The 12524-nt window shown below is 38.4% G+C and overlaps 1 protein-coding gene across 36 annotated transcripts in view; it reads right to left on the bottom strand.

The window, feature by feature from the left end:
- ank2b (ankyrin 2b, neuronal) overlaps positions 1-12524 on the bottom strand; it is a 233557-nt gene that overhangs the window by 93552 nt on the left and 127481 nt on the right. For 14 of the 36 annotated variants that reach the window (XM_055007970.1, XM_055007982.1, XM_055007990.1 and 11 more), the window contains exon 1: positions 6985-7315. The exons of 6 other annotated variants lie outside the window; for them this stretch is intronic. In XM_055007970.1, coding sequence (XP_054863945.1) covers positions 6985-7125 — 141 coding nt within the window. In that variant the 5' untranslated portion in view covers positions 7126-7315. Of the gene's footprint in view, positions 1-6984; positions 7317-12524 lie in introns of those variants that run through there. 16 more of the 36 variants (XM_055007994.1, XM_055007995.1, XM_055007996.1 and 13 more) reach the window with 6 other exon arrangements.

Raw genomic sequence — 12524 nt, 5'->3', positions numbered from 1 at the left:
CCTTCAGTGGAGGCTGTGTGATGTGGTAGAACACTACAGAACACTGTAAAAAACTGTAGAACACTGTAGAAAACTACAAAAATGTCTGACACTGCAGAACACTGTAGAACACTATAGAACACCAGAAAACTGTAGAAAGCTGTAGAAGACTAGAAAACTGTCCAACACTGCAGGAAACTGTGGAAAACTGTAGGAAACTGGAGAACACTAGAAAACTGTGAAAAATTGTGGAACAATTGAAAACTATAACACAGTAGAACACTGTAGAACACCAGAAAATTGTGGAAAAACTGCAGGAAACTATCAAACATAGCAAAACATTTTAGAACACTGTGGAAAACTGTAAAACACTGTAGAACACTAGAAAACTGTGAAGTAAGTAGACCATGAGTTTGGTCAAACTTCCATTTCCAAGTTCAAGGATGGACTTCTACCCTCGAGGCAAACAGACCTTTCTGATGACTGACAGATGTGATTTATTATGAAGGTGAAGCACAGATAAAACTAATAATTCTTCCTATGGCTCACATCTGTTTAGTGGGTTTGGTGAGCCAGTTAGATGTGAGCAAACATGCACAGCAGCAGAACCCTGGCATTAATAGGATAAACCACCTGTGCTTCTCCTGCTATACCTTCAGCGATCACACAGAAAACTCTTACTCTGGACCAAATCTCAACTTATTCTGCATGGATATGATGTTGATGAGTCACCACCATTTGTACCACCATTTAATCACACAATGGCGATGCTAGTAAAGCTACAAAGCTCATGGTTGGTATATTCTGAGTAATATTTGTTGTAAAAAGATTAATGTTAACCATGTTAGCATAAACTGAAACTTTATGAGACATAAAGAGATGATTATAACAGGAACTCTTGATCCCACAACACCAGACTGAGCTGTTGAAGGTTTAGTCGGACTCATCGGCCTGTTTGGTTCTTTTGGTGAATTAGGATTGGACTTAGACGTGTTAGCATTCTGTAGCTAACTTGTTAGAACAACTAAAATAATCATCACATTACCATAGACTATACAGTAAACATTGATATAGCATCTGAAGCTAACGCAGAAATTACTTAAACCTGCATTCTTTCTAACGGCCAGCAGGAGGCGACTCCTTTGGTAGCAAATTGTATAGAAGTCTATAAGAAAACGATCAGACTTCTTACTTGATTTGCTACCTCATTAAACATTTTTCTAATGATTTTATGGTCTCATTTGCTAGTTTAATACTTTTGAATACAATATGATGATCATTTTGGAAATCGTGGTACAATTTAGCATGAAATAGACGATAAACCAGGAAATGTTTAGGACTTGTGTGTGATGTCCCCAACAGCCAAATGTCAAACTCAAGGTTTCAGTACAGTGATGTCAAGGTGGCTACGTATACTCTTTAACACCGATAACGTTAGCATAGAGTGCTAGAAACATGCTAACACCTGCTAAAGCTAACTACTTAGACTAGATTAATTAAAGAAAGCATAATTAAGCTGTTGAGAATATTTTAGCTTATTAGTTTGCATCCGTTAAATGTAATATGTGTCAGTTTAATTTGCAGTATTAGCCGCTAGCTTTTGTCAAAAGAAAATATAAAACAGCTAACCCCATTTTGTGGCCTTTGTGTTAACATTAGCATAACAATAAATTCAGGTTACAGAGCTATCCAATGATTTTTCTAAAATTAAATGACCTGGTGATGTTTGCTAAACCAAGAAGGTCAATTATAAACACCAAAATAAATGAACAAATAAAACATAAAACAATACCAATGGACCACAGTTAGCAACTAGCTGATTAAGAATGTTAGCATTTAGCAATTAAAGAGCTAGATAGTTTTCCTCAGGTGATGGTGGAGACCAAATCAGAGCCAAAAGGAGAGAGAATTGTTGTTTCTGCATGCTAACACACTGGAGTTAGCAAAAGCAACCACAATGTAGCCAAAAATCAACAATCAAGGGTAGATAGCGGTAATTTACGATCAATAACAACTGACTACCGTTAACTAGCATCACAGATTTAATCTAAACTTAATGCTAACCTTAAAGATTGCTTAAAAGATCATTTGTTCCACATTAAAACAGAGTAACAGTAAAAATACATGGACTTCAGCTGTGTCTTCATCCATGATTCGACTGAAGGAGCACATTCTATTCCTATCTGTTTGGATGGAATAACAGCATCTCTGTTTACTAGCAACTGCACTCGGTGCTGGCTCTGTTTGTGCCGCTGATATTAAAAGCTCTTTTGGGTCGCCTCGCACATATCAGTCCTTAAACACAGTTGCACCATTTTAAGATGACAACAGCACTTCAATCAGGGAAATGGACGAAAGGTTTTCTCCCCATGATGCATTAAGGACACAATAACCAAACTACAAACAGAGAGAACGCAGCTTTTTCTGATTCATTATACTGAAGTTGACATAACTGGAACTGCAGTTAATCCTGATACCGTCACCTTTACCGCGTTTCCATCCTCTTTCATCACTACTATGATTAATTCAGCTGACCTGTATACAGTAATACACAGCTTGGCAACAACCCTGGACTGTTTCCGGCCAGTCAGAGGCGTCCCTGGGGACTTATTTGCATACAGAGAAAGACCTGGGGGTTTATTTGCCGTTGGTTAAATTTAGATAGAAATACATATGGATGAGGGGAAGCATCAATGTAGTGGTTTTACACAACTGCAGCAAAACAGCTGCACCGTTTAGTGTTTGTATACAACTATACAGGCACATTATATTATATTGTATTATGTAAGGAATTCTATGCATTATAAGGGCTAATATATAATTGTATGTATCATAGTTGACATTTTTGCTGTTTTCAGGCCTAAAATCAACATGGCTGCCTATAACCAAACACCACATGGCACTTTTACAGAAAGTCTTCTAAATATTATATATACAACTGAGTAAAATTGAAATTGAAAGTTATTTTAAAAAGTTATTGTAGTAAACACTTCCTTGAGAGGTGTTTTTGTAATGGGTAACTTAGTTGAAAGTGATTTTTCTAACCCAGATACAATTTTCCATATAAAATTTGATATATTGCCAAAAATTAAATGCCTCTCATGATTATCTCAACTTAATAAAAAGAACACGATCAAAACTGTTTTGAATCAGCTCATTTTATTATTGTTTAGCTAACTAGAAGGTGGTTGTTTTTAAATTGTGGCATTTTGTTAGTTGACATTTTAGTGATATCCAGTCATTTTTTATTAAAAACCAAGACACAGAATGACAAAAACAAAACACAAAACAACAAAAACGAGACAGAAAACAACAAAAACGGGACACGAAATGACAAAAATGAGAGATGAAATGACAAAACCGAGACATGAAATGACAAAAATGAAACACAAAATGACAAAAACGAGGCACGAAGTGACAAAACCATTTTTGAATCAGCTCATTTGATTATTGTTTAGCTAATTAGAAGGTTGTTGGTATTAAATGGGGACAGTTATTTAGTTGACATTTTAGTGATTTCCAGTCATTTTTTATTAAGAAGTGATTGTTTCCATAATAAATGATGGAATTTGTAAAGACATGATCACAACGAACACAGAAAATAAAAATGTATGCAAGATATATCCCATGGACTTCAGAAGTCCCTCAGTTATACATTGACCCACTAGCTTTGCACGTCAAACACCTAATTTACCACCTTGCATGCAGCAGGATCTAAAAGCTGCAGAAGATGATAGTATACTGATGTCAGAGAGGGTCAGAGGTCACAGGTCAGGACAGTGAACACTCCACATCTAAAAATAGGACGTAGGTGGGATGTGTCAGAGAACATGGACGGGTTTTTCTTTTCTGTTTTGTTTTAAATCACAGCACAATTAACAGATCAGTGACATCTCTAATGCCTGACTTATACCTAGTTTTCTTCATTCAGCACCAGATGCACTGTTTAAATGTTTTCTACTGGATGATGTTACAAAGACAAAATCCTCTCAGTGAGTTAGAAGCTCCAGAATGCATCATAAAAACATCAGCATCCCTCAGTGTGTCTCATTTATGATCAGGTTTTTGAAGCATTTGTGCATATAAACACCATATCATATATATTTATCAAACCTGGATCTGTATGTGTGAATGTCCGCTGAGTGTGTCTGAAATTTGTTCTGACACTGAATTTGCAAAAACAACAACAGGAACGGCAGCTTCTGGGTGTCTCCCAACAGTCGCGTCCAAGTGTATTAACAACTAGATCATTTGTGGAACCCAGAAGGATTACTTGTTGGGTCAATCTATAACTGAGGGACTTTTGAAGTCCATGGGATATATCTTGCATACATTTTTATTAAAAGTAAAAAAATTAATGTTTTTATGTTCATTGTGATCATGTCTTTACAAATTCCATCATTATTTATTATGGAAACAATCATTTATTAATAAAAAATGACTGGATATCACTAAAATGTCAACTAAATAACCATCTGAATTTAATAACAACCACCTTCTTAATTAGCTAAACAATAATGAAAGCTGATTCAGAAATAGTTTTGTGTTCTTTTTATTAAGCTGAGATAATCATGACAGATATTTCTTTTTTGGAAATATATCAACTTTTATATGGAAAATAACTAATAGTATCTGTGTCCGAGAAATCACTGTCCACTAAGTTCCCCATTAAAAAAACACGTCTCAAGGAAGTGTGTTGATTCCAGATCACACAAGCTGCTCATTTTGTTTCTTTTTTGGTCATTTTCAGTCCGTTCTGTGGGTATTTTAGGTCATTTTGTGGTCATTTTGTGCCTTTTTGTGTCCGTTTTCAGTCCGTCTGTGATAATTTCAGGTGTTTTTGTGGTCATTTTGCAATTTTTTTGCAGCTACTTTGTGTGTCCCTCATCATTTTGTGTCTTTATATGATAACCATCTGTCCCACTGAGTCATTTTGTGTTTTTATGTGGTCATTTTGTGTGTCTGTGCTCATTTTGCTCTTTTTTGGTCAATTTTGTGGGCATTATAAGTCTTTTTGTGGTCATTTTGTGCATTTTTGTAGTCATTTTGGTCATTTTGTGTTTCTTTATATGATAATTATCTGTCTCACTGAGTCATTTTGTGTCTCTCTGTGGTCATTTTAGGTCATTATCAGTCTGTGTGTGGTCGTTTTGTCTCTTCAGGGATAACTTTCAATTTTACTCAACTGTATACACAATATTTAGAAGAATCTTTCCCTGACCCCATTGCTGTAGCTTGTGTTTATTAGCTAGCTAAGAGGCAAGAGAACTGCGTCGAGGAGAGTCCGAAAACTGACAGCAAAAGCTCGAAATATCCGACGTCATTCACAGAAACAATCTCACTGCTCCCCCTCCTCAGTAACAAACTTCATCTATTCTTCTTCTGTCCTGCTCTGACTTTCTTTTTCATGCCATCAGGGAATAGCTGCTCAGCTGTCAGGGGTCACCACGGGTTGCCAGGTCATCGCCTCATCCTCCTCCTACACCTACACACGGACCGATTACTGCAGTCTGGACCTGCCTGGGCCTGTCAGTGGGTTACATGAGCTCAAATATAAATCAATAATACAAGTTGGTGGAATCACATATGAGAGCGTTTTACACAAATTTCAATCTTCATCACCCTTTTAAGGCTGATGAGAGAGCTCATACTGAAGCAGAACAGTAAAGTTAAAGGCTGTAAAACCAAAATAAGGAGCTCAAAGAGGATTAAAAAAGAGCAGAATTGTTGGGTTCATTGATACAAGTGACTCTTTCAAGCTTTATTCAAGCTTTTGATGTAAAAATATGAATTAACTCACTTTAAATCATTGCTATTATAAATGGGCAGACTATAGGAACCGTAAAAAGAATCATGTATTAATTTCAGGAGCTCAAATGCTGCTGCTTGACTATAAATTTCCCTCAAGCAGTGGAGAGAAACAGCAATAATGACTTTGCAGATCAGTCACTACTTTGGAAAAAGGTAAAGGTGACAAAATAAAACTGTGATGAACTAAGTGACCTTCACACTTATGTTTAAAAGCTAACCGGATGGTGTCAAAGCACTAGAAAAACTACAAAAATGGTGGATATTGCAGTAAGTTAGGTGGTATTTGAGCTAAAACATGCAAAGCAACCAGTGAGGTTCTGTCAGACATTTAAATACTGATGAAACCCTGCAAACAAGGGTGAGTCTGAGTGCATGTACGTGCACTAACATGACTCCCAAACCAATGTAAATACATATTTTGCCAAAATTTGCCTCACTGTGTAAATATCTACAAGCAACTTATGTCTAGGTAAATGTTAGGGTGCTAAAAGTTGTCCAACAAGAAAATGTCAAAGTTCCTTCCAGTGCCAAACACTTTGAGATGCACTTATTGCAGGTTAACAACTACAAAATGTCAAGAAATTTAATCTAGATGCAAACAACACAGTTACCCCACTGACATATATTTTTAAGTGTTGCTCCAGGAAAAGCTACGCATTAAGACGGCGCTCCACACTAACCGAGTGATATTTTTTGGTCTTGTATTCCCTGCAGCAGCGGCGGCATGCTGCTGAAGTCATTACATTGCTTTTCACATTAGCCACACGAGTCCTCACGCTGCTGTGCAGGGACGCTTTAGGAACAAAAATGTCACACTGGCCTTTAAAGGGAGAGGAGAGGGAACAACACCCCACCCCATCTCACACACTAAAACACACACCTTCTTAAAAAAAAAAAAAGCCCAAACCCTGACCTGGTTGATTTACAGCTACTGCATGGTGCAAATCAATAGAGATCCAAAGGTAGATGTAGTCATGTAAAAACTAGAGAATGCATGCAGATTGAGCAGATCATCAACAATCCTTTCATCAAGACACTGACGGAAATAAAAATAGCTCAACATTTAAAAGCAAGACCTGACACCAACTTCAAAAACCGTATTCAAACCCTGAACGAGTCTCCAAAAATATCCCACAAGCAGCCGTTCAGGAGTTGCCTGAAGTCACCCTGCCACCTGCCAGTGGAAGCTCTTACCAGCATCAGTGGAGGCTGCACAGGAAAATGCTCCACGCAGTAGTAGTCTGGGAACGCATTCTGGTCCAGGTTGGACTGACTCCCGGTAGTCCTCAGGCCCTTGTCCGAGCCGCACACCTTACACATGGCTGCGTTGCCCATGGTGGAAGGTGTACGAGTCTATCCCATGAATGTAAAAGAATCTGAGTGGGTGCGTTTAATCACTCTGTTAATCCACTCACTGTCCCTGCTTCCTCCTACCCTCCCCCAAAAACCTTACAGGCTACCATCCAGCGGGGAGAAACTCCAACAGCCGAACCTTACGTCCCTTTGGACTCAGCGCTGCTCTTCTCAGTTTGTAAATCCAACTACTCTGGCCATTGACTGACAGCCTCCCCCTACTCCCCACCTCCACCTCCCAGCCCAGCTATTTTTACACCCACCAGCCCAGCTATGCATGTACAGAGAGAGGAGCGAGAGGGTGGTCGCATTAGGGCGGCATGCCAAACCAGGAAGGGGGAGGAGGAATCCCAGACACACTGAGCATGGACTAATAGGAGGCAAACATGGGCCGGCATATTGTGCTGATGTGCAACGTTTGTCAAATTAAACACATTTTGCTCCAAAAACAGTCCCATAAGTGATTATTAAAGTTTTTCTGATTGGTATAATGGCACTATAACTGTCTACCAAAACTGAAAACATCAATAAAAACCCTTCACAACTTCTGGAAACAAGGATGCAAATGCCCAGTGTGGTTGGAAGCGGTGTGAGTTGTATTCGTTGGCGTCAAAGGTCAGCTGTTGGCCACTACGATACACTCAAAGCAACAAGATCACACATTTTTGTGCCTCATTTACATCTTTCAGGTAGAAGGAACATCAAAGAACAAACATCTAAATCCAGCGTACAGGACTTAAAGTACTTTTGAAGCAGTATAACCAGAATGAATATACACTTACTAGTAAATAATACTGTCACCATCTAACACTCTGGTTACCGTGTACATGTGTGGCTCCTTATAGGTTACATACACAGCCAGGCGACCTTTACCTAAAGGCCTTCACCCCTTTTTGAAAACTAAGCCCTTCTTTTAACTGCTTGTTCAAGTGCTGCTCCAAAGGAAACGGTTCAGGGAACTACTCTTCTTGAAAATTGTGACCAAACATTGGCTATAGAGTCTTTACATCTAAAAATACAAGTACTGGTGGTCTCTGTATGAGTCGACCCCTACTGGCGGTTGGTTTGTCCCACTAGTTGGTGACTTTTCTTTGGCATTGTGATCAGCAGCCCTTATGTCAAGGACTGTTTAATGGAAGCAGACACGGTGTTTTGCTAATGCAGATCTGTGTCAGACTGTAGCCCAGAGCGGGGCTGTATTGATTCTGCTGGACTGAATGCAAATTAAAACCACACAGACCTTTTGACAATTGACTGGCTGCATGGAATTAATGGTGTTCGGTCTAATACAGCAGGTTTCCACTGCAGGAGCTCGGGGGGAGGCTAAAGGCGGCACTACTGTTTACAGGAAGGGCACCAAAATAGGCCCTTGAACTTTTAGTTTTGTTCTTGGCGTAGGATCCAACAACTCTGAGTGCCACAAATAGTAGGTAAATCCAGTACAGAAAATACAGCAATGAAGAATCAAAATGTTAAACTATATGGAGAACTTTAGGTTGTTGACGAAGACATCAAGAAGACAGAAAATTGGCGCTTCTCTGAGTTTCAAAAGTTCACACAGATGGTTTTCAGGGCTGCTTATAAGTACTACAGTGCAAGAAGGTGCTTTTTTCCTCCCCCAAAACAGCATAAAAGAGGTTCTAAAAGATTCGGGCAACCTAAGTTCTAGACATGTTGGATTCTGTTCTACAAAGGATGCACATGGTGGAAATACAAATTTACATCTGACCATCACTAAGACACACCAATATGTTCAGAATCTGGTGTCCAAAGGTTCTACAAGGGCAGTTCTTCTGGTCTGAAAATACTCAAACACCCTGAAACAGCCTAAAGAACCTTTAGACACCACATTCCAGACATGTTGGGGTCCATCTTACACCCATGCACATGGTGGGAATACAAAAATACATTTGACCATCAGTAAGACACACCAATATGTTCAGAATCTAGTGTCTAAAAGTTCTACAAGGGTAGTACTTGGGGATTGAGAACACATAAAGGTTAGGCCCACCCTATAACAGCCTAGAGAACCTTTAGACACCACATTTCGTACATGTTGGTGTCCGTCTTACTCAAGGTCAGATGTATATTTGTATTCCCACCATGTGTGTGTCCTTGTTTGTGACATCAGGGAGGTTAATGTCCTCATTTTCCTTCCGTCTTCTAGGTCATGACTCACACAATAAGTTCTCTGTTCCAAATATCACCCAAACAATTCTCATTCACTGAATATGTTAGCGTAGGGAGAAAGGCCACTCTTTGTCGCGAGTCGGAGAAACCGCATGAGAAAGCAGCTTTGGAGTTTTCTATGAATGAATGAATATGAAGAGTAAGCAAGCACGTGATTCAGGGAAAACGAAAACAGTCTAAACTCTCAGGAACACAAAGCTCATCATTTATGATTGAATATGTTTCTAGCCACCTAAGAAAAACTTCAAAATGACTGGAAATGTACCCAATTATTAGGAACATTTGTACAAGCAGATATCTACTTACTAAGTTCTTGAGTAGTACAGTTTAGAAAAAAAAAAAGAAAATAGGAAATAGTCAAGATAAGTAAAACATAAATCAAGTTCTTTACATCATAAAGAGCAAATAAATATTGGTATAAATGGACCCAAACCTTTCTCCCCAGATGGAGTCTTGTTTTCTAGAGGTTGAGGTTGCATTTTAATTTAATTTAAACAGCTGTGATACATCTAACCTGCGATAAATTAATGAGTGTCTGTTTAAATGGGGATGCTGGTGTGCATGTAAATGAACAGTAGTTAGTCGTCTGCATAAAGGTTTATATCGTGTCTCGTGAAAAGCTTGCCAAACAAAACTTTTATCTCTCTGACGCCTCAGGAATCTTTGAGTTATTTAGCAATTTAGCTAAAGCTTTCTTTATATTGTTGCCTAATGTTGGAAGTTAAAGCATAAAGGATACGACAATGGATTCTAAAGCATATTAACTGGAGGATTCAGATAAATGAAATGCTGCTGAACCCCAGTCCTTAGCAGAGGTAAAATGAAAAAAAGGAGTGGACTAAATATAGAACCCTTATAAAAGTTGACCAACATTTAGACCTTTATGGAAAACAGGTGGTTTTACTAAGAATATCAGACCAAATTAAAGCTTGTTTTATTGTTAAATTTAGAAACCCAGAAAAATGCTAGATTTTGTTTTACATTTTGAAGAAATGAAAGAGTATTTCCAAATGAGACTGTGATTAAATTAAATTTAAATTGAGGTAACATCATTAGTCACTTCCCATAATTAGATAAAATACAATAAAATGGGATAAATAACAAAATCAACATCTACAGAAGGAGTCCTGACCTACATTAAGTCCTACAAACAGGTCAGTCTGCTGTTTAAAGGACTGGAACCTAAGCAGCTCATCAAAGACACTTTTGATCATTTGCAGCAAACCTACCGGGGTTTAAGTTACAGGCATATGACCGAGGGCTGTCAGGTGAGGCTGTATATAACCTTCAGCAGTAAAGCGGTGTAAGATGTTGGGATGGAAAGTGAGATGAGTGACCTGCTTCTCTTACGAAAATATCAGGCCTTGTGAACGGCAGCGGGGCGTAGGCAGGTGGTCATGTTGGACGGCAGTGTTACATCCTGGACATACAGTATGTACAAACAAGTCACAGCTAAGCTTAACAAGGTTACATATACAGTCATGGAAAAATTATTAGACCACGAGAAATTGAAGAAAACAAGGATGGTCTAATAATTTTTTCCATGATTGTATGTGTGCATTAATTTCTGTATAGTAACATGTATATATAGTATGAGATATTAGACAATAATAGAGGAAGTGTGTCAGTGAAGCAAAGAAAAAACTCAACCATACAGCCAAAACAGAGGTTGAAATCTTCTTCAAACTGATTTTTGTTGTCTTTTTGTTTTCTTGGATGTTTGATAGCTGCAGTAGAGATCGACAGGATCTTTCTAGAACTGCAAAGTATGTTGTTTCCCATCAACACTGCAAAGTACACACGCTTAAGTCACGTTGCAGAAGTGCAGTGACTAAGTATGGCATATAAACTCCAATACATCATGCTCCAACTTTATTTTCTGCTTGATACATAAAGACGTATGTGAGGCATTTTGGGTAGAATTGTATTTGTATTTGTCTCTAGGAGCTGCTCTGAATTTAGGTGAAGATGAAGAAAGCAGGTGCTCTGTTTATTTAAATGTTAAACTTTAATAAAAAATAATAAAAATGGTGGTGAATAATCACAATCTCAATGTTGATCAGACAAATTGTTATTATGATTTTAGCCACAATCACTCAGCCCTGGAAACATTTCAGCTGCAGAAAGACACCAACCAGAAATAGGTACACTGTCAACGGTGTCTTGTATTGTTGCCAAGGCAACACCAATGATTAGTTTGACCCTTTAAATTAGCATCACAAAGCGCTGAGTGATGAGTGCAAAGCCAGTTCTGAATGCAATCCAAAGCAAAGCAGTGTTATGGATGCTTCTGCCTGTCTTACACCACATAAGAAAGATTTAAAATGTTAAGCAGTAACCAATATATATGTATATATATTTTTTTTCTATGCAGATGATACAAAATCCCCTTAATCATTCTACAATGATTTATGTTCTCCAGATAGTTATTCATTTCATTTGGTGAAAATTCCTGATTTTTTTCATATTGCAAGATATGTTGCAGAAAAATATTGTGGAGAACGACAACAAAAAGCCAAAAAAAGACATGAAATCACTATAAAATATTGAGTTGATCAGTTAAACATTGTTAAAAAGTGATAAAGAAATCCAATGAACAATAAGAAAACACAATTTAAAGAGTTCTGTGTCATTTTTATGCCTTTCTACAACTTTAATAATCGTAAATGTTTAGCTTAAGTCACTGCATGCGTGTTTGATGTGTTACTCAAGTAATATGTTCATACAGTCATAATTTTGCAAATAATCAGGTGTATACACAAGCTCAGTTCACAGACAGTTAACCTGCCCCGTCACTTAGCAGCCCTTCTCACATTCATTAACCTTTCCTGGCTGTAAATTAGTTAACGTCTTCTCCGATCTCCTCACTAAAGAGCCGTCACCTGCCAACACACTCATCCAATTAGAGCACCCGATAGATGGCTGGATGTTTGAGTGTTACAAAGACGGAGGTCAAACCTGGCACTCAACAGGAAAGTCAGTATTCTTCTTTACCCACAGTTTGTCCCCTCTCACCCCACACATTACATACACCTCCTATGAGCTCCCTCTGTGGGTTGGTAATCCACTGGGCGGGGCAGACGACCAGCGCTTTTAATCCGCCATCGGCCATATGGCTCGCTGGCTGAGGGAGGGATGAGGGATGTCTGGTAAAGCCACTTGTGCTGCTTTGTGCTCCCGCTGTGGGGAAA

This window comes from Amphiprion ocellaris, chromosome 23 (assembly GCF_022539595.1).
Source record: "Amphiprion ocellaris isolate individual 3 ecotype Okinawa chromosome 23, ASM2253959v1, whole genome shotgun sequence".
Taxonomy (NCBI): Eukaryota; Metazoa; Chordata; class Actinopteri; family Pomacentridae; genus Amphiprion; species Amphiprion ocellaris.
The sequence above is the reverse complement of the archived record's forward strand: the minus strand, read 5'-3'. Positions and strand labels throughout refer to the sequence as shown.